At 42.7% G+C, this 19,632-nt stretch overlaps 1 protein-coding gene across 1 annotated transcript in view; it reads right to left on the minus strand.

The window, feature by feature from the left end:
* Positions 1-1,841: 1,841 nt before the first annotated feature.
* glg1a (golgi glycoprotein 1a) overlaps positions 1,842-19,632 on the minus strand; it is a 22,125-nt gene continuing 4,334 nt past the window's right edge. Inside the window, exons 2-21 of the mRNA XM_035665782.1 lie at positions 18,826-18,855; positions 17,848-17,934; positions 15,844-16,059; positions 14,131-14,334; positions 12,818-12,889; positions 12,236-12,422; positions 10,877-11,091; positions 10,141-10,262; positions 9,869-9,970; positions 9,584-9,737; positions 7,988-8,212; positions 6,648-6,710; positions 5,999-6,112; positions 5,347-5,435; positions 4,557-4,674; positions 4,249-4,341; positions 3,951-4,088; positions 3,089-3,212; positions 2,800-2,942; positions 1,842-1,996 (exon numbers count right to left, since the gene is read on the minus strand). Coding sequence (XP_035521675.1) covers positions 1,847-1,996; positions 2,800-2,942; positions 3,089-3,212; positions 3,951-4,088; positions 4,249-4,341; positions 4,557-4,674; positions 5,347-5,435; positions 5,999-6,112; positions 6,648-6,710; positions 7,988-8,212; positions 9,584-9,737; positions 9,869-9,970; positions 10,141-10,262; positions 10,877-11,091; positions 12,236-12,422; positions 12,818-12,889; positions 14,131-14,334; positions 15,844-16,059; positions 17,848-17,934; positions 18,826-18,855 — 2,646 coding nt within the window. The 3' untranslated portion in view covers positions 1,842-1,846. The remainder of the gene's footprint in view (positions 1,997-2,799; positions 2,943-3,088; positions 3,213-3,950; positions 4,089-4,248; positions 4,342-4,556; positions 4,675-5,346; positions 5,436-5,998; positions 6,113-6,647; positions 6,711-7,987; positions 8,213-9,583; positions 9,738-9,868; positions 9,971-10,140; positions 10,263-10,876; positions 11,092-12,235; positions 12,423-12,817; positions 12,890-14,130; positions 14,335-15,843; positions 16,060-17,847; positions 17,935-18,825; positions 18,856-19,632) is intronic.

The following is a 19,632-nucleotide window of genomic DNA, read 5'->3' on the forward strand; positions in this document are numbered from 1 at the left end:
TTGCTGGCCTGCCTCAGCGAAGGTTTACACACAGAACTCTTCCTCCTCTCCTCCCTCCGGTGTGTCTCCGGCTCTCTGTGACCTCCGCCTGATGTTTCCACAGTGTTCAGAGTGTTTTCTGACAGGGTGAACGAGCTGCAGTCTCATGTACCTTGGCCGGCGTTAGCTTCCCAACATGTGCGATGCGACCTGTAGTCTCTTCTTGCACTCCGGCGCTGCAGTACGGACGCGTTTTCCCGTGCAGCGGCGTCCATCAGGCACGACATCTCTGAGGAAACAACGCAACACACACCTCAGCTTGTTAGTCTCATGAGCCTGAACTGTCTCTCTACACAGTTTATAAAAAGTATAGATTTGTGCAAAGTGTTGTCCAGCAGAGAACACTGATCTGCAAGTAAGTTAAGTCTTGTGCTGGAAAGTTGAACCTTTTCAAGCGTTTGCTGAACTTCTCTGAAATGTGAAAGGTTCTCTAAGATGTGTGGGTTTTTAAATAACATCTAGGTTTTTATTGAGTTAACTGAGATGTTAGCCTCTCAGAGCCGGGCTCAGAGCCGGGTCAGAGCCGGGTCTCAGAGCTGGCTCAGAGGCCGAGCGCTCAGAGCCGGGCTCAGAGTACGGGCGTGTGTTTGTTTGTTGCACTACACGGCGCCCTTTGCCACGGTGGGATTGCTGCACAACCTGGTGTTTGAGTCCAGAGCGGCAGGCAGTGTGGAGGACGGGGTCGACAAAGATGTCCGCCTTACTCTCACTTCAGCATGTTACAAACCCCCTGCAAGGAGGAGGGAGCAGAGCAGGGGACAGCAAGACAAACAGGTGGAATAAGGCAGGGAGGAAGAGGAGGTTGTTCATACGTTAACCATCCTCATGTTTTCTGTTGCGTCTGAGAGCAATGAGTTCCTGTGCAGCCTTCTGCTGATGGAAGCTGTGATTTACGCTGGCCTCAGTGGTCAGTTGAAGGCAGCAGCAGGTCTGTTTACCTTCTTACCATCCTTCCTGTTTTGATCTTCAGCAGGTTGACCCTTCAAGACATCCTCCACCTGCCCCCGTCTTGCTCCTGAGCCGGCTGCTTTCCTTCCGGACACAGCCTGTAAATCTGAGCACACACGACGACGACACGTACAGGTTTCAATATTTTATAATCAATCAAGTCTGTGTATTCTTTGAATTACTAATCACACATCTCTTAACAGGCCTTTGCTTTTCATCATTTGTTTCTATCAGGCTTTTGTTTGGTTTCCCTAAACACAGAGAGTGAAGCCTCTGTGGATACAGACTGTCGTGTCAGCTCTTTCAAATTTAAATCTTAAAAACCACAATTTCATTTAGTTTTTAAATGAGGGATGAATGAAATGTTGATAAAGGTCTACTGCTATGATTATACATCTTAAAATTAAGAAGGCCTTGCAACTGTTTCTGATCTATTCTGAGGATATTTTCATATAATGTATTCTTTATTTTCATTTGACTGTTTTTATATTAAAGATATGAAGGAACATTTGAAATGAATCCTGTTTGTTAATCACCTCGACCACCAATGAAAACAGCTGTTTCTGCTCCTTTAGCCTGTTAACGCTCCCTGCTGGCCAGACGGCCACATTACAACAAAAGTCAAATGATTGCAGGTGAGTCCAGTTTCTCCATCAGCAGTGCAGCAGTGCCTGGATGTGGGTTTACTCTTAATGTATGCCCCAAATTCGTCATATTAGCCTCTTCTGTTATAAGGAGTTCGGTCTANNNNTGAGATAACTTCTGTTATGAGTTGGCGCTATACAAATAGAATTGAATTTAATTGAATTTTGTGTATTTGTGTACTCATTGTCATCCGTCATTGAGGATTGGGTTATTCCTAACAGATTTTGCAGTAATGTGTGTAAAGAAGCAGAAAGGTGTGGACCTCCTGTGTGCAGTGGATCTGCAGCTGAGGGTCCAGTCTGTAGTCCAGCGCCGACTCCTGCAGGATGACCCGGATCTGATCCTCGCAGTCCGGTGACAAACGCTGTCACAACAAACACATCAGTATTAGACACACACACACACACACACACACACACACACACACTTCGCAAACAAAGCTTTTAGTTCTCAGTGTTTCATCTTTCACCCTAAAGCTATCACAACCGCGCTCTTCTCCGTCTAAGATACATTGATATCTACGACTGTAATGAACCGTAACGAGTGGTATTAAAGGTTGTCAATGGAGAGGTAGGAGAGAGAGGGAGAAAGAGAGAGAGAAAGAGACAGTTTTGTTTCTATGACGACAATATTTTATTTCTAACAATTCGTTATTAGCGTAACAAACATGTTACGGTTGTTTCAGGCAAAAACTGCGGACAAAGCCGGTGGAAATATCGCTTTCTGCATTTTACTCGTCAGTTGTGTGAGAAGCTAGTGCGACCATAAAGGACGGTAAAGGACTCTCAGCGCCGTTTTGTTTCCTTTTTGTCTCTATTGTGATGTTTCTGTCTGACATCTAAAGCTCAGAATAGACGCACACAGTCTGAACAAGCTTCTATATGAGAACGACAAGACAACCTCCAGTATAAAAGCATTATAATGAGGCGCTGTAGAGCTGCACAGATACCCTGGTCTTCTCCAGATGTAAGAAAAAATGTTTGTTTGGTACAGACCCCAACAAGGTTCACATCATTGGGATTATTTTAATATATCCATATCCTGCATATTCAGTAACGCCCTAATGAATGCTAATAGTTTTAGATTTGTTAAAAAATCAAACTAAATGTAGAGATCACTGTCTCAGAACATGGACAGGAACGCTCTGTGGGAAGATCTGTGTCTCACCTGGTCGGCGTATTTGAGTTTGAGGCAGGAGATGACCTGACCCTCCAGCTCGCTGTCGGGCGTCGCCTTGTTCAGGATCGGCTGACAGAACTTCGGGATGTCGGCTTTACAGGCCTTCCTCAGCACCGGGTTCAGCCTGTAGTCTGCAGACAGACAGACAGACAGTTCAGCAGTTGTACTTGTGGTCAAATTCTTTGACTTTTACGACACTGTAAGGCTGAGTGGAGATGATTGATGTCAGGAAGAGTCAGAACTGGACCTGGACCTGTGTGTGTGTGTGTGTGTGTACCTGTGTTCTGGGTGATCTGTCTCTTGGTGATCATCTGTTTGCATTTGGGATCCATCAGCTCGCTGTTCTTGTTCTGTTTCAGACACTGAAGAACGTTCTTTCCCTCAGACTCTGTGCAGAACCGCTGAAACACACATTCACATCAACCTGCTGTTACACACGGGAGCAAACACACAACACACTAAAAAAGAAAACACGCCACCGCTCCACATGTACCGCGCTTCGGGCTCACAGTTTACTTTCAGCATCTTTTAGATTGCTGGACTGACTCTGTTGGATCTAATGCAGACGATTGAAGGGATGATTGATGATTGGTTTTCCTGCACTGATTTTAAGGCGATTTTAACCAGCTTACTATCAGAACTAAGATGTTACAGTCTGTAGAATCGGCGCTGTGCATTTAGAGATGTTCCCGTGGAGCGATACGTCCCCTCGCTTCATTACAAACCAGTTTGTTGTGGACCTGATGCCACACATCTCCGTCCTAAGTGGAGCCGTCTGCTGCTCTCTGGACAGGACCAGCTCCGGTTTATAATCCTGCAGACTCTCACCTAGCGACAGCCCACTTTTCCCATCATCATCATCATTTTTTTTTTGCTCCAAAGTTAGGCTAAATTCTGCCGAAAAGGGATTCACTGACCTCTGACCTCATTTTATCTGAATGAAAACAGGTTCTAGTGGATTTGAATATTTCTGCACACTGAGGTCCATAAACAGTGTTGGAATTGGATAAATTGGGAATGACTGGAAAGCTGAGACAAACTTCGTGCCACCCGTTAACAAGTCAGTGCCCCTCTGGTGCCACCGGAGTGTAAAAAGTCTGGACACTCGCCCCCGATCGGCCATCTTTTTACTGACGTACCCTGATCATGTGCTTGCAGACTCTCATCAGCTGGTAGTCCAGTTCAGGATCAACCATCTCCACCTCCTGCAGCTTAAAGATCCGCTGGTGGCAGCGCTGAGTCAGCTGACGCTTGTTCTCCTTCAGACACTCGATAACCTGCAGAGAGACACAGATACCTTATTACTCGAACCGTGTGATGTGTTTGTTCACACTGTATCTGATTAAGACCACATAAGAACGTGAAAAGATCAGATGTGTTCTGTGACGTAGCCTTTCAGACAGAGTCGTGTAGAGGTGTAATGATGTAGCTGCTGACCTGTGCGTTACCGAAGGCCACGTTCTGACACAGTCCTTTGATGTCCTGCTTGCAGGAGTCGTACAGCTCCGGCTCCAGGCGGATGTCCTCCGACTGCAGAGATTGAGAGAGAAACAGAACCTCAGTTCGGCTGAAGGAAACATCTCAGAGCTCAGAAGATCTGTTTGCTGCTGAGGTTTCACAGATGTTTGAATGTTCTCACAGTAACAGAGTGAACTGTTGCTCTACTGTGGTTGGACTTCCTGTCTCTGAGCTGCTGCTGGAAGCTGATCTAACTCGACTGACTGACTGTGTGTCTGTGAACGTACCATCTCCACCTCCTCCACCCGCAGCTGTTTGCGACACTTGACGGACACTCGCTGCTCTTTGGCGTCCTGCAGGGTGTCGTTCCTCACCGTGGTGCTGAGGCAGATCACGACGTCCACCCTGAACGACAGGAAGACGAGAGGTCAGGAACCCCGTCAGACGTACATCTGAGACAATATGTCAACCCCCTGAAGATGGGTGTTTGTCGGTGCATTAAACAGCGACAGAGGTTTTGCTTTATGAGCCTTTATATGTTTTGTCAGATTATTTTTCTCAACCTTAAACACAACCTCTGTCACACATTTTTAAACCATTGCTCGGTATTTGCTGGATGGAAACTGCTGGCAGCGAACGTTATAATTCAGCCTTCCTCTGAAACACAGAGCTGAAAACCGCAGGAGGAGTTTCAGGAAAGTCAACTGACCGACCTGTCATTTACAAAAACACCTGAAAAAAACATGAGATTTTGTAACTGCTGCTACAACAACAGCAGTTACAAAATACTCTGAGCTCAAAGGATTTTTTATTTGTACTGTCTGCTGCAGATGTAACGGACATATCTTTATCTTATTTATGTTAAAAAAAAAAAAAATTGTGTTTACAGTTCTCACTCATTTAGAGAGATATTTACTAAGACATAGATTCATATAGCACAATATCTTTATAATCAATGAAACACATGAAGTGAGGAAACACTGGAGGCAGGATTAGGAACAGATGAATCTTAAGAATAAGAACAGTTAAAGTCCCTTTTTAATTGAACTGTTTGTTTTTTGTGTTTTTGTTTCTTACTTCTTCTTAATATTGGGACACAGTTTGAGGACGTCCTCCTTGCAGGCCGTCTTGAACTTGTAGGAGAAACGGAAATCTTTGATCTGAATCTGTAGACAGACAGAGAGAGACAGAGAGACAGATGAGCTTGTTCATGAATCCAGCAGATAAAATGGCTGCAGAAGTTGTAACACTGATACACTGATGAGCTCAACTGTGAATAGAAAATGTGTTATGTATATTTTTAAAGAGGTTATCTACGCTAAGATATATTTATTGAGCTGTGAAGTGAATCATATGACTGTACTGTGAGGCAACACATCGATGCTGCTGTTAAAATGAACATTATTAGCTAGTTTAAGAGGGGTGAAAATGTCTCAACATGTTTTAAAATCAGCCTGAACTTTGCAAAGTAAATAAAGTGGACAGTTTGGGACGACTTTACGTCAGACATTTCTATAAAAACAGTGTTAACGCCCTTTAATTAGTCTGTGAAACTGCTGCGCTCATTTTCAAATGTTTACTGATGGAGAGGCATCATTCACAGGAGGTTATAGTAGCTGTTGCTAACCCTAACAGAAGTATTATAGGACAACTGTTCCAAAAACGTCAACAAGCTTCTTATTTTGTTCCTGAAACTTCCTGATTCAGACATTTTCATCCGTCTGCTCACCAGCTGGAAGTGTGTCACTCCCACCGCACACTTCTCATTCATCTCCTTCTGGTGTTTGTTCAGGACCAAACAGTCCATCAGATCACCGGTGTCGATCTGGTTATCAGCTACCTCCTGACAGACAGACACAGAGAGACAGACAGACAGACAGAGAGAGACAGACAGACAGGGTTAGGGTTAGGGAGAGGACAATATGGGTGAACTCTCTATTTTGATTTAATATTTGTTTTATAGAAAAAATTTAAACATAACTCATAAAATCATCAGGTTTTAAAAAGGAACATTTCAAAAAAATAAAAGATCGTTCAAACTAAGATTTTTGCATAAAATAGCCAGACAGATATATTTTGTTAATCCAGAGAATGATATTACTTTATAATCATTTAAAAATAAAACATCGCCATAAAGAAACAAACAATATGGCTGATCACCCAACACTATTAAACACGTATGTTATTGAACAATGTGTGTGCAGCTTTAGGAAGGTTTATATTCTGCACACTGTGAAACAAAAGCTGTTAGAATGAATGATGACGGAGAAAATGATTATAATAATTAGCGAATAATGAGTATACAATTTTCGCACGGAGACCCAGTTTTTACTCTTTGAGGACAGTTCTGAAGCAAATATTCCTCGGTGCAGACTTACGTGACAGTGAGTCTGGATGACGGGTTCACAGGCTCTCAACAGCAGCGCCTCGATCTGAATATCCTATGGACAGAACAGACAGTTAATGCCAAAAAGCCCAGACCAGATCAGGTTCTGGTTAACGGGGCGGCTCATTGGCTGGTGTCAATATGTGTCTTGGCTGATCCGATCATGGACGGTAAGATATCCCCCTTTAAATAGTAGATAGTAGATAATAGATAGTCCCTTTAAAAATCACATATTTTTGAGATTTATTGAGAGATGAGAAACTTTATTAACTTTCTAAAAAGCCATTTCGTCAGATTCTTCATCATTTTGGCCTTCTTTTAAATTCGGGAAACGTTACACATTTATTTATTTATTTATTGGCTGGCTGGAGCCTGGCAGGAGAGACGCTCTGTGGTGGTTTCCCAGACATTAATGCCGTTCTTCGTCATCTGTGATGTGAAAACATTTCCACACAGTCAGAGAAAGTAAAAGTGTTTGTCCTGCTCATAAAGCACAGACACCACAGAGCGTCTCTCCTGCCAAGCTGCTGACAGCGCAGGTTAAACACTGCACCAGGAGTTTAGAACAAATAGTGGTAGGTTTGTATTGAACAGGCACGGCAAAACTAAGTGGTCTGAAGATAAAGCTGAACGGTCACATGATTCATTTATTCATTTCATTTATGAAACACACTGTAAGTTACAGAGGCCTTTGCAGATACGCTCATGTTCCCCAGAGAAACCTTTCAGTCTAAATTTGATGAATTTGCTGAAGAATTATGTTTCTGTATTATGTAGAGAAATCAACGTTACCCATCGAGAACATTCCCTCGCTGTCATTCACTTCTTTGAAAACTATTCCTGGAACCGAGCATTGACTTCATTTCTGTCTATTCAAGGCCAAAGTTAAAAATAAACTCTATAAACTCTCCACAGCTTTGGTTGACTTTTCCCTGAACAACAACAACATGTAAAGCAATGACCCCAGAAGTGTTTTGATCCTTTGGTTTTGCCCAGAAGAATTTCTTTAAACACTCTAAATATTTCTCAGGGGAACGCAAAGGAGCTTCGTCTGTACCGACTACAACACACAAAGAGACAATTCATTTGTTTTGGGTCTCAAGCCAAAAAAAGTTAGAAACCACTAATTCAGAGGAAGATTCTGGATATTTTCCACTTAAACTAAACTTGATTAAAATCTCAAAATTGTCCAGTTTCTCTGTAGCGAGATTGGACAGTTCTGTTTAAAGTNNTATTTCCTAACATAAAAATCCAACAAAGAACATGTTAAAGAAACTCAGTTTGGTGTTAATGCAATAAGCGTGTTGCATTATGGGTAGCAGCAGTGGTTACCTCGGACTCCAGCTCCGTCAGGTTTCCCACCACCTCCCTGCAGTCAGGCACCAGATCCTCCAGGTGATCCTGCAGACACTCCAGCTCCTGGCCGGCCTCCGTCTTCTCGCTGCACCACTTCCCCAGGTCAGTCATACAGCGTCTCTGGAGCTCGGGGTCCAGCTTCACGTCCAGCGCCCTCTGGTGGAGAATCCTCTGCACCTCTACCTTACAGTCCCTGGAGAGCTGCGGGACGAACATGTCGGGTTAGAGGACAGAAAATAAACACTTTCTGGTCTGAGAGGCCTAAAATGATACTCCACTATAGGGGATTTAGATTTCAGAGGCAACAGACACAAACATTTGAATGATTTGTTGTTTTTTTTCACCAAATTATACTCAAATTCAGAGTTTGCAGTCGAGCTTTAAACCTGGAAGAGAGCGATAGAATACGTCACACCTGAAAATGGGACAAAATCATCTGTATGTTCTCACTAAATATGTTGCTCTAGAAACAGGGTTGTATTTAGGACGAAGGAGGAGATGGATATTAAAATTTGGGGTTTTATTGAAGCCATTGTGTCGCTGCCATAAAAGCATTGAAGCCCTAATCAGTGACTACATGTTGAACTACTGAGTGTTTGACAGTAAGTGGAGTATCACTTTAAGAAGAGCTAACACATGTAACAAATCTGATTTTTTTACTGAATTTGCTCCAGTTGATTGATCAGCCACGTTTTAGGTAATTGGAGATTTGAATCTTCACATCGGTTCAGCAGCTCGCTCCAATTAAAGACCAGCCCCAACATGCACCAATACCAGATACGAATTACACAACACAATCACTTCCCCTCCAAACCACCAGTCATCATGACAGGACAATTCCAGTTTCCTGTGATTAGCATCGTACTCACAGTCCAACCATGGTTCTTTTCCTCAGACGAGCCACTGGCAAGCTACGAGAATATTGTCTGGTCAGTCAGAAAGTTCACACTTCCTGTTTTATTTATGCCGTTTTTACTTTTCTTCTCCTTACTGATATACATTTGTGTTTATATTGTCAGTTTGGGCATTTAGCAGATGCATTAATGTACCTTCCAGTGAGTGCATGAAGCTTTGATAGAGCTTAATTCCAGCTTGTTAGAGACATTATCGTGATCAGTTTCTCCTACTAATGACTGCTGATTCATTATATTCTTATTTAACTGTTGCTCAGTGAGCTTTGTCTCTTTCTCCCCTTTCAACTGGCTTACAGCATTTCTTTCTTCACAAGACCTTCTTTCAAAATAATAAAAATAAAAACTAACCTCTACCTTCCTGAAATGTAGCAGATATCAGGGCTGTGTATTGGCGATACAATACAATACAATACAATACAATACAATACAGGGACAACGATTTTTAAATCCATTTTAGGAAAAAAGTATACAGCAAATACCATTTTTTTTAATGAGATCTGCATTTGTATCTGTCAAACTCCTCCTGTAAGAGGGACATTATACTTCCATATAATGTAATTGGAGCGAACTGATCCTTTAGAAGTTCAGGTGTCAGATATCTTCCAGTGATCGTGGGTGCACAGAGGTGTGCTGGGGTAGAAAAGGTTCAGAGACTCACCCTCCGTCCCTGCTCCACAGAGCGGTAGGCGTGGCGGTACAGGCAGGAGAAAATGGCGCCGGGCGGCATCATCTCACTGGTCTCGTTCCAGCCGCGAGTGTGGCAGAGCCGCGCAGCATCGCCCTGACACTTCTTATACAAGATGGGATCCAACCTGCACAACACCACACAGAGTAACACACTGGTTAACAGCTGGCTCTTCATCTTCCTCTTCCTCAAAGCTCACAGCTCTTTACTGTAAAGCGCTTTATAAACTCAGACCGCCGGTGGTTCAGCGGGACTCACTTCCAGTCTCTGGCAATGAAGTACTGCAGCTCCAGCAGTCTGTGTTCACAGTCCTCCACCATCTTCTCAGTGTACAGATGCTCCATCAGGCAGGACAGAATCCTGCAGGATCAGAAAATATCCAATACTTAAAGTTCAGTTTATATTTAGATAGATTTAAAGTTCCGTCCACACAGAGAACTGTAACAATAACAGAGCATCCACACTGATAACGTGGAGCAACAACTAAAATCATCTCGTAACGTTGCGTTTGAGCGTCAGAGAGGACTCACATTGGGTCTCCACTGCGGATGTGTTTGCAGGCAGTCTGGATGACGGATTCGCAGGCCTCGTTGAGCGCTCGGTCGATGCGGTAGTCGGCTCCGGGGTCGGCTTCTTGGATCAGAGTCTGGAGCTGAGGAGGGAAAACGACATCAGCAAAGAAACCCAACAGAGAACAGGGTGCACACGCTGGGAGCTGGTCTGGGTATCTACTGTGTTTCCATCCAAATGCATCGCAAACTAACAGAATTTCAACTAAAGAAAAAGAAAATGTGAATGAACGCTTGTTTCCATCCAATAGGAGTTAGTTCACAAGATAAGCAGTAGGTGGCGCCAGTTACAGACTACATACACACAAAGGTTTATGTAGACGACCTGAGTGAAATACAATCAAACATTTCCAGGATATTTGGTCATTTTAATAAATGTTCCAGGTGTTTCCACAACTGGTAAATGAGTCTGTAAATTTCCAGGTTTACCAGAATGTGTGGGAATCCTGTAATGGTACAAATTAGACCTGTTGAACTTCATCAGTTCTACATCTGCAGAGACTCGTACGGCAGAGTGAGCTCCCAAAAGTGTTAAAGAAAAGGAGAAGTGATGCAGCAGAATGTAATCACTGCACCACAATGACGACATGTTGTGTAACATGACCAAACGTTTCCTTTTTCATGACTTAAGTGTTAAAACAGAGAATATTCACTTCAATAAAAACACAACTCATAGCCGATATAAATGGCGACTCACTGCCTGTTGACACTTGGGGTCGATGGCGCCCATGTCCCCGCGGCCGACCCTCATCAGGCAGTGCAGCGTGCGTCCTTTGCGGTGCAGACCGGAGCAGTGGCCCTCGATCTCGCTCCGACATTGCAGCACGATCTCGGGACTCAGAGAGAAATCCTCCATCAGCATCCGCCTGTAGTCCATCATCTCGCCCTGACACTCGCCGCTGACCACGCGACCTGAAACACACATGCAGAACAATGCAGACTGAACTGTGGCTTTACAGCAACGCCCTGTAGTTACAATATTATTAATCTTTTTATAAACCCTTCATGGGAACATAAGCTGTTTCTGATATCTCCAATAATGATTCACATATACCCGTCTAACCCAGAACAGTACGATAGGCAGACTTAAATACATTAATTAGATTGCAGTAGAAATTTGATGAAACTTTGGCAGATTAATATAAACTCAAATACAAGACTTTTTTTTTTTTAAATTGTTACTTTAAATTAGACTAGATTAGAATATATAAGTAATTATGCATTAATATACGTCTCAATCAAAGCCTATTTTAGGCTTCTTGCTTTATAGTGATCAATAACTAAATGATGAATTAATAACCATGACCATTTTTTCCCCAATTACAATGAAAATGGAAAAAAAAGGTGTCAAAAATAGAAGCAGTAAGTAATGATACGACTCAATATCCCGCCTTCTCTCCCGAGCTTGGCACAAAAAGGTCGCTACGAAAGGCTCCCTCTGCCTGTTTCTATATTTATCCAGCCAAAAGAAAATCATCATAAATGGACATTTAACTAAGAAAAGTACATCTATTATGTCCTCGTAGACAGGACAGCAAAACAAGTGAACCTCGTTCTCAGTCTGCAGCGACATTAAACCCTCGCTCTCTACGTTATTGTTCGTATATGTTCGTGTCTGACCTCTTTTCATCAGCAGTTACCACGACGAAACAAATCAACATATTTGGATAAAATGTTCACTAAGAAGAAGGTAGGCCTTCCAACCAATCCAAACAATGAGGGTTACTGATGCGACCAGCTGCATGCGAGAGAGCGCGGCAGCCAATGAGACGTGTATGAACATTGGTCCAGCAGAAGAAAAAATGCTATTATAGACTAAATCCAAGCACTTTCAAGGTCTTTCCAGGTCTTTCCAGGTCTTTCTAGGCCCGTAGCAACCCGCTCTTCACTGTTCCTCCAGACTAGTATCAGACTGACAGGGCGAAGGTTCATTGTGTAGTTGAGACGTCAATAAAGGACTCGTGGGAACAGACGCTGACAGATAATGCAGCTAATAGCGGCCTCGGGCTGTCGGCAGTGACAGACAGGAGGTTGACTGTGAGGCAGAGCCGCTTACCTCTGTGCACGGCCGACTCCAGGCAGAGCAGCAGGTAGGACAGGCGAGCCTCTCGGGCCCGGGGCATGTTGGAGTCCGCGCTGCAGCGGTATTTCCTCAGGTCCGACTTGCAGGCTTTGGCCAGCGAGTAGCTCACCTTGTAGTCCTGAGCGATCAGCTTCTGCCTGGTGGTCAACGCCTCACGGCACTGAGGACACAAAGACATCGCGACATGTTCAGGAGGTTTTATTGACAATAAAGGACAGCTGTTGCTCCTGAACGGTCTTATAATTAACTGGTAGGCCTAGCGTTAACTTTTAAGTGTTTGAGGGTTATTACAGGTTGGTAGTCAGCGATTAATGTGGGACACTCTAAGTTAACTCGCTTTCACTTGGCTGTTCTCACCATAACATTACAGCCACAGCCCATAATTAACCAAAAATCCTGCGATACGACTGAAGAGAACCAGTCTCTAAATTCCCTTTACAGGATTTGTGTATCAAGGCCAGATGTTTTTAAAACCTTTCATGTTCCAGACGTCTGCAGAAACACTACAAATGCTAATTTCTCTTGAAGAATATGAAGACAACAGCTCAGACTCACCCGCTCAGACATCGCCTCCTCAAACTTGTGATTGAAGAGACATTTGTAAACTCGTCCTTCTCCGGCCAGAGTCTGAAAAAAATAAAAAACAGTCAACAGCTGTTCATTTATTTTTACTGGAAGTGTCTGGAAAACGTCCTTCTTTTGATATCAGTAACTCCATCAGCCAGAAATTCAGGATCATCATGACTGGATGACGTATCCATTAACAAAGGAGCCTTGTTTCAAAAGAGAAAAATGATCTTGTCGAGCGTGTTTTGTATTATAATCTGGTTTTAAGAAAATATATCCAACTGTGTCGTAATAAGATCTTACAGCGAAAATTGAGGTTAATTTAACAAGTTACAACAATGGTTGCATAATATCCCAACAGAAGAACCAGATTATTGTCCTTATTTTCAGAGTAAACGGAAGCACTCGCACAACTTCTCAGTTTAAAAGAAAGTCGTCTGGTCTCAGTGTTGGAAATGAAGCAGCTGGTTAGTTTTTCACTGTTTTAATAATGTTTCTGGTTCCTTCATTCAAGACAAAGTCACTTATTGTTATTCTGCTGGCTGGAAGAAATTGTGTCCAATTGTAAATTTAATCTTAGATTAAAAAGGTGCAACTTCTTGAATTCAGCTCAATAAAGTTTTCTAAATAGTTATTTTAATTATCTTAAATAACTGAGTTTTTATTGGTTTAGTTTGTTCTAGTTTTAAGGCTCATTAGTCTTTCAGTGGTTAGACTTTCATGCTAGTTTTAAGAATTATAGCCAAGCAAAATCAATATAAGAACATTTTATTATATTTAAGAATATTTGGTTTATAACTGTTTTATTATTATTATTGTTTAGGATTTAAACACTTCAACAGCCTTAATGTGAAAATGACTTCACAGACGTTGCTTTAACTGTTGTTACAAATGTCCTCATTTATAAATGACCTCATTGGCCTTAGAGAGGTTTTTAAGCTCATAAATGAATCTGGTCACTCATTAGCTTTAAGGCATGCGTGCATCATTAACGTGGGATGTTAATAATTAGAGATTCCTCTGTTGATGTGACTGCAACACTTTTCTTTTTACTAGTTCGTTTAAAGCTGTCTGCACGTTTTAAAAGGACAAATTTAGCATGTTTTTAAACCTGAAAACTGAACTGAGGGACAATTTAAAGACCAACATAAAGAAAGAAAGCTGTTAAACCGACCAACACCTGATAGAGAAAATGCACAGACAGGAAAAAGGTGTTTAAAGGAGGTCAGATACATTAATGTTATGTTATAACATCAAATATAAATGAAATAGAATAAAATAAAACAGGAAATGATACTCACGTTTTCACAGAAGCGCTCCCGGTCATCGCGGCAGGCGAAGTACAGGTAGCGGTCCAGGTGGAAGTCGTCTGACGAGAGCTCGGCGACTCTCATGATGGACTTCTTACAGTCGTCCTTGATGGGGTGCGCTCCCGGCTGCTCCTCGACCTCCCGCACCAGACCTTTCTCTAGACAGGCGATCACCTCGCCCTGAGAGTGGATGTCCTGCACGGAGAGTCGCACAGTTACAGCCGGGGAGGATCATTCAGTATTTATTCTGTGTTTTAATTGTTAGGTTTTACATTCTAAATCAGTTTTTTTAACCCGATTTATTTCAGATAATCCTTAGAAAGAGACAACCTTTATCTGCTCGCAGTTGTTTAGAGTTTCAGTCCTGGTTGGAGAGACTTTAATCATTTCTACGCACAACAATAATCAAATTTTTGCCAGTATTGGAGTGAAAAGGCATTAGTTTCCAGGAGTTTTTCTTGACAGTAAAGAAAAGAACTTGCTCACAAACGGTCATATAAACTGCGGTTTTGGGCAAATTGAGTTTAGATCAAGTCAAATTTATTTTATTTCACAGGAAACTCAACTTCTAGAGAGTGTTTTGTAGGAGACATCACTGTCCGTCAAAGTAAACGTGGTCAGTCTAATCTCCACTGCGAGCCGCTCCGGCGCTCTGAAACGAGCCGGCCGTGACAAATTCCTGATAATGAGACCGACTCTGCTCCCGCTGACAAATAAATAATTTGCTCCGAGTTATAATTGTGCCGCCGTGATATCCCGTAATAACTGCGTGTCTAACAGGCTTACGGGGTTCAGCTTGGCTCAGCGGCAGGAAAACACGTTCAGAAGAGACGGATTCGCTCCGCTCGCTGACGAACCGCCGTCAAACTACTCTCTTCTCATTCCAGCTGAGTCACACTCGATGATGGAGGTTCATAAAGACCCACCACAGAATCTGGGAAACTTCAGCTGTTTGCCAAGTATGTAAAACACCATTAACAACATCCACTGGTACTGTTGTTCTATCTTCAAAGTGTTTCTATCACATATATCTTCTGCTGTACGTCACCTGTCATCCACTGTCTGTCCCAACAGTGAAAAAAAAAAACAGCATATTTTAGGTATTTTCAGGTATTCTTAATGGGATTTGTGTTTCTTAATGGGAGTGTTTATAGGGGCTGGTCACTGATTACTGTTCAGAGGGAAAACTTTATAACTTTATTCACTAATTTTATGTAAAACTGGATCAGATTTTATGGAATAATATGTTCTGTTTCCTCCTGATGTCCTCTGACTGCTCTGCCTCAGTGGTTTCCTTCAGTACCGTTCTTTGTTTATGTTATATAATTAATACAAGTTGAATCATCAACTTCGTTCCAGCGTCAGTACCGGGAAAATCCTCTGATGCCGTCTGAAATGCAGGATCAGGTATCAGAGAACTGATACCACATAATTTATTGGCCTCCGTAACGAAACCCAGCAACTTCCCAGCAGTGTCCTGTTTACCATTATTTTCCCCAGGATGGCGAAGTCATGACCCTAATGTTCTCACACTAACCCTCAGCTCACCAACGAAGGCAAGGAGCCAATCAGAGGCTGAGGAGGGCACTGCCAACGAATGTATAAGAGCACTGCAGAAGAGTTGATTGATTATATAATATATTTAAACTATATTTTACCGATTGATCACAGAATGAGGAACAACAGCCGGTTGAGTCTCCTCACCTTCTCTCCGGTGCTGATGCTGCCGCAGCGCAGAGTGTTGATGTCCTCGCGGCACTTGTCCATGAAGCCGCAGATCAGCCGGTAGTCGCTGAAGACGATGCTGGTCATCTTGGTGATGTACTGGTTGCACTGGTAGTCGCTGATGTTGCCACGGTGATCCACCAGGCAGGACACCAGGTAGCCCTTCCCGAGCTCCTCCGCCGCACATTCTTTAATCTGAACCGAGAGCACAGCCAGCGTCACGACTCTGCACAACAACTGTCTTCCTGCTGCTACTCAACATTTACTCCTACCAAGTGGAACAAACTAAATAAAATCTGTGGCTGGCAGGACTTTACCGTAATAAACAGTCAAACTGTATGACTGTAGAAGGATTTTAGCACTGTTGATTTTACGCTTAAAGCTGGAGTTTTACTCCATATTTTAGCTTAAAAATACAAGTTTTTAATCATCATTCTGCCACATGAAAAAGGTTTTTATCATGAGATATGGTGTTTTACTGTATTTAACCTAATTAAAATTTGTATGTAAAAATCTCCCAACATATTTTACAGTTTATATCAAAATACACAAACAAAATGCAAATCCTGTAGTTTTTACACACTTGATGGTAAGAAAGGGTCAAGTATAGTGAGCACAGATGGATGATTTAATATTATAATATTCAGACCGAACTGACAACCAGAGCCTGAAACGGGCCAGTTCTACTGTCTGTGTCTGACTTCTGATTGAGTTTTTCTAGTAAAGTTTTATCGACACAAAACACACTTTTATAGAACATAAAGCCTATAGCATCGTCCATTATTCACTCTATTTAGTCTCCACCAACTCCTGAGGTAAATATCTGGCTGCATAACGCTGCACTACGTTCACCAGCTACTCCCCAACTGTGTCTGTCTGCTCGCGTACGGTGGTTTTAACAGAACACTAAAGCGCTCTGCAGAACTGAGAACTGCAGCGATGGGCGACAACGACCACTTTCACTGCTTTTGTATTTGAGGACTTCCTGTTATTGGGCGCTGCCCTCTGCAGCATCGAAGTGCTGAAGATTCGCGTTTTGTCTGCTGTGCATTGTTGAAGAGCAACAAGCTCAGTTCATTCATGCACAAGCTGAGCTACAATCATTTAATCTACAAAGGAAACAAAGTAATCAACAACACCTGCTTCCAATCGCGCTGTTCAGACGAGGAGAACGCAGATAACATCAGTTCTTTGGCGTTTTTATTGCTCGATTATGACTATAAAGCACATTATTTACACATCAACTGCCAACAGTGAAAGCCACAGACTGATGAAACATTGTGGGCTGATGGTTTTGAGGCGAAAGCAGCTCCAGGAAGCTTCAGGAGGCTTTTTAAAAAACAAACTGCAGCTTGACGGCTGATGCAGACGCTTCAAACAGATCTGAAAAGATTACGTCTTCCTGTACATTTGAGTCTGGTGTTTGAACTAGAATTATATATGATTGTTTCCTCACAGATGGAAACGTGTTTGTGTATTTGTGCCAAATAAAAGTCGAACACAATGAGCCACGTTCAGTTAAACCTCAGTGGCCTGCTGGTTTCCTGCTCAAGTGTCACACTTAATTTTAAAAGGAAAGGAGAAACTTTACTGCATTGAAAGAGATTTTACAGCAGTAAGGGATGAATCTCTGAAGAGGAATCTGTTTCCTCTCTTTATTTTTGTCCTGCATCCTGTTTATACCGGCACGCACATGTGCAGTGTTCAGTGTACTGTACGTGAACGCTCATGTTTTCTGTGTTCTCAGGTGAGTTTATATGGACAGAGATCAGTCTTCAAACAGTCTTAAAAGTGTTCATCATTTCTCCTTAGTCTTGTTTCGTACTCAGAGGAATCCAAATCTATAATTACAACAAACGAGGATGTCGGTGGAAGAGTGAGGTGAGAAAACGTGGATGAAATGAATGAAAACGATCAGCGAGGTTTTCTATAATCTCCTGGAGGCTGAAGTTAGAAATGAAGGCTTCGGTGTCGGCGACTGACCTCAGAGATGGTGGTCTTGCAGACTTCCACGGCCACAGACTCAAACTTTGGGTCGGTGGTCAGGTTCAGCTTGTAGTTCCACAGCAGCTGGAGGAGAGAGGATACATGAAACATCTGGATTACACTGATATTCACACACAGTTTAACTAAGTGAACCATCTGTCTATGTCTCCATTACTAAGAGCTTCATCTGGAAAATCTCACTTTTAAGTCTTAATTTTCTGTCTACTGCGACTCAACGTGGTAAAACAATAAAACCTGACTAGTTTAAGTGATACATATACACTCTACAATGAGGCCTTTCTGTCATGATGGACGCTGTTTTGTCCAATCTTGTTTTAACTGAACATAGAGTAGATTCACCTTCAGTCCGCTCTCTAATGTGCTCAGCTGAAGCATACAGGAGTCTGTACAGAATATTGTGTAAGTACAGAATATTGTGTAAGTACATACAGCTGAAGGTAACAGCGTTTAATGAACAACTATTCAATTCAATTAAATTAAACTAAATTAAATACAGCCATGTGTGACTGTCCAAATGTTCAGTTCTCAGCAAACACTGATTTAATTTGTGTGCCAAAAGAAGTCCAGACCGCGTACTGCGGGATAACACTGGGCTAAATTTAGTTGAAAAGTGAGCATTATATAACCATCATTTCAATGACAATGTGTTTCACATTAAAATACAGTTATTTCTCGAGCAGTGGTTGTCAAACTGGGGTCCGGGGGCCAACAGGGGTCTTTGAGTGGACTGCAGGGGGGCCCCCAGCAAAAGGAGGGATAGAATATTTTAACTTTTATCACATTTTTTGGAACTACGAGGGAAGAAAAGGCTGTTTTGATGTTACACACTGGAGCTTTAAATGGTAGAGAGCTCAGGAAGAGCATCTCTGTGCTTAACATACACAACACAGAACTACAGGATAACACGATGCATGCTGGGAAGTGGTGTTTTAGGAAGCGAGTGAAAGCACTTACGTGGTTGCATTCGGCGGCGATCTCAGTTTCCTGGAAGAGAGAGAGAGAGAGATAATTTAGGTTGAAGGTAATTTCTCCAGAGAGTCTTTATGAGGTCAGTAAAGAGGAACGTGAGACTAAGTTTGTCACTCAGTCTTCGCAGCATCCCATAAGGCACTGCCAGCTTGTCTGTAGAGCAGCGGTGCGTTCAGGTGGTTGTTGAGAGCTTGGGACATTACGGTTAGATGAAGACGTGCTGCTCTGGCCCACTAGACCTCAGCAGGGACACTCCTTCATAGGTGGCCTCCTTCCAGTGAAGGACACGGCGTCTGAGGCCGATCTGCTCAGTTATTTTCCTGCTGCGCTGACCTGAGCTGACCGGTCTGACTTCCTGCTGCTAGAGGCAGCCAAACGCCTTCAGACCGACAACCCAAATCACTCCTGAATTCCCGGGAGAGGCCCGACTCTTGTTTTCTTATACATTTGTAGGGTCTAAAGGGAGAAGCCTGCTATAGTTGTGTACATTTTACAGTTTAAAAAGGCTCAGAAAGAGAAAAAAATATGAACTATTAACCCCCAAATACACTCACACACAGGTTATCTAGATCTGCCTGTGGTGGAAAAGGGGGAAACAGAAGAAGATGTTGGGCATTTGAGTTGTTTAATAGAAAGTGTCTCAGAGTTCTCTTGTGATTTTTGAGTCCACTGAAGGTGAAGACCCTGCTCTGGGGTTAGAAACAGGTTAAAGTTAGGACAAGGAGCGAGGGAATGCATTATGTCAATGACAAGTCCCCACAAATATCATAACACAAGGGTGTGTGTGTGTGT

This window comes from Morone saxatilis, unplaced genomic scaffold (genome assembly GCF_004916995.1).
Source record: "Morone saxatilis isolate NCDOM2014 unplaced genomic scaffold, NCSU_SB_2.0 Contig2, whole genome shotgun sequence".
In the NCBI taxonomy this organism is placed as follows: Eukaryota; Metazoa; Chordata; class Actinopteri; family Moronidae; genus Morone; species Morone saxatilis.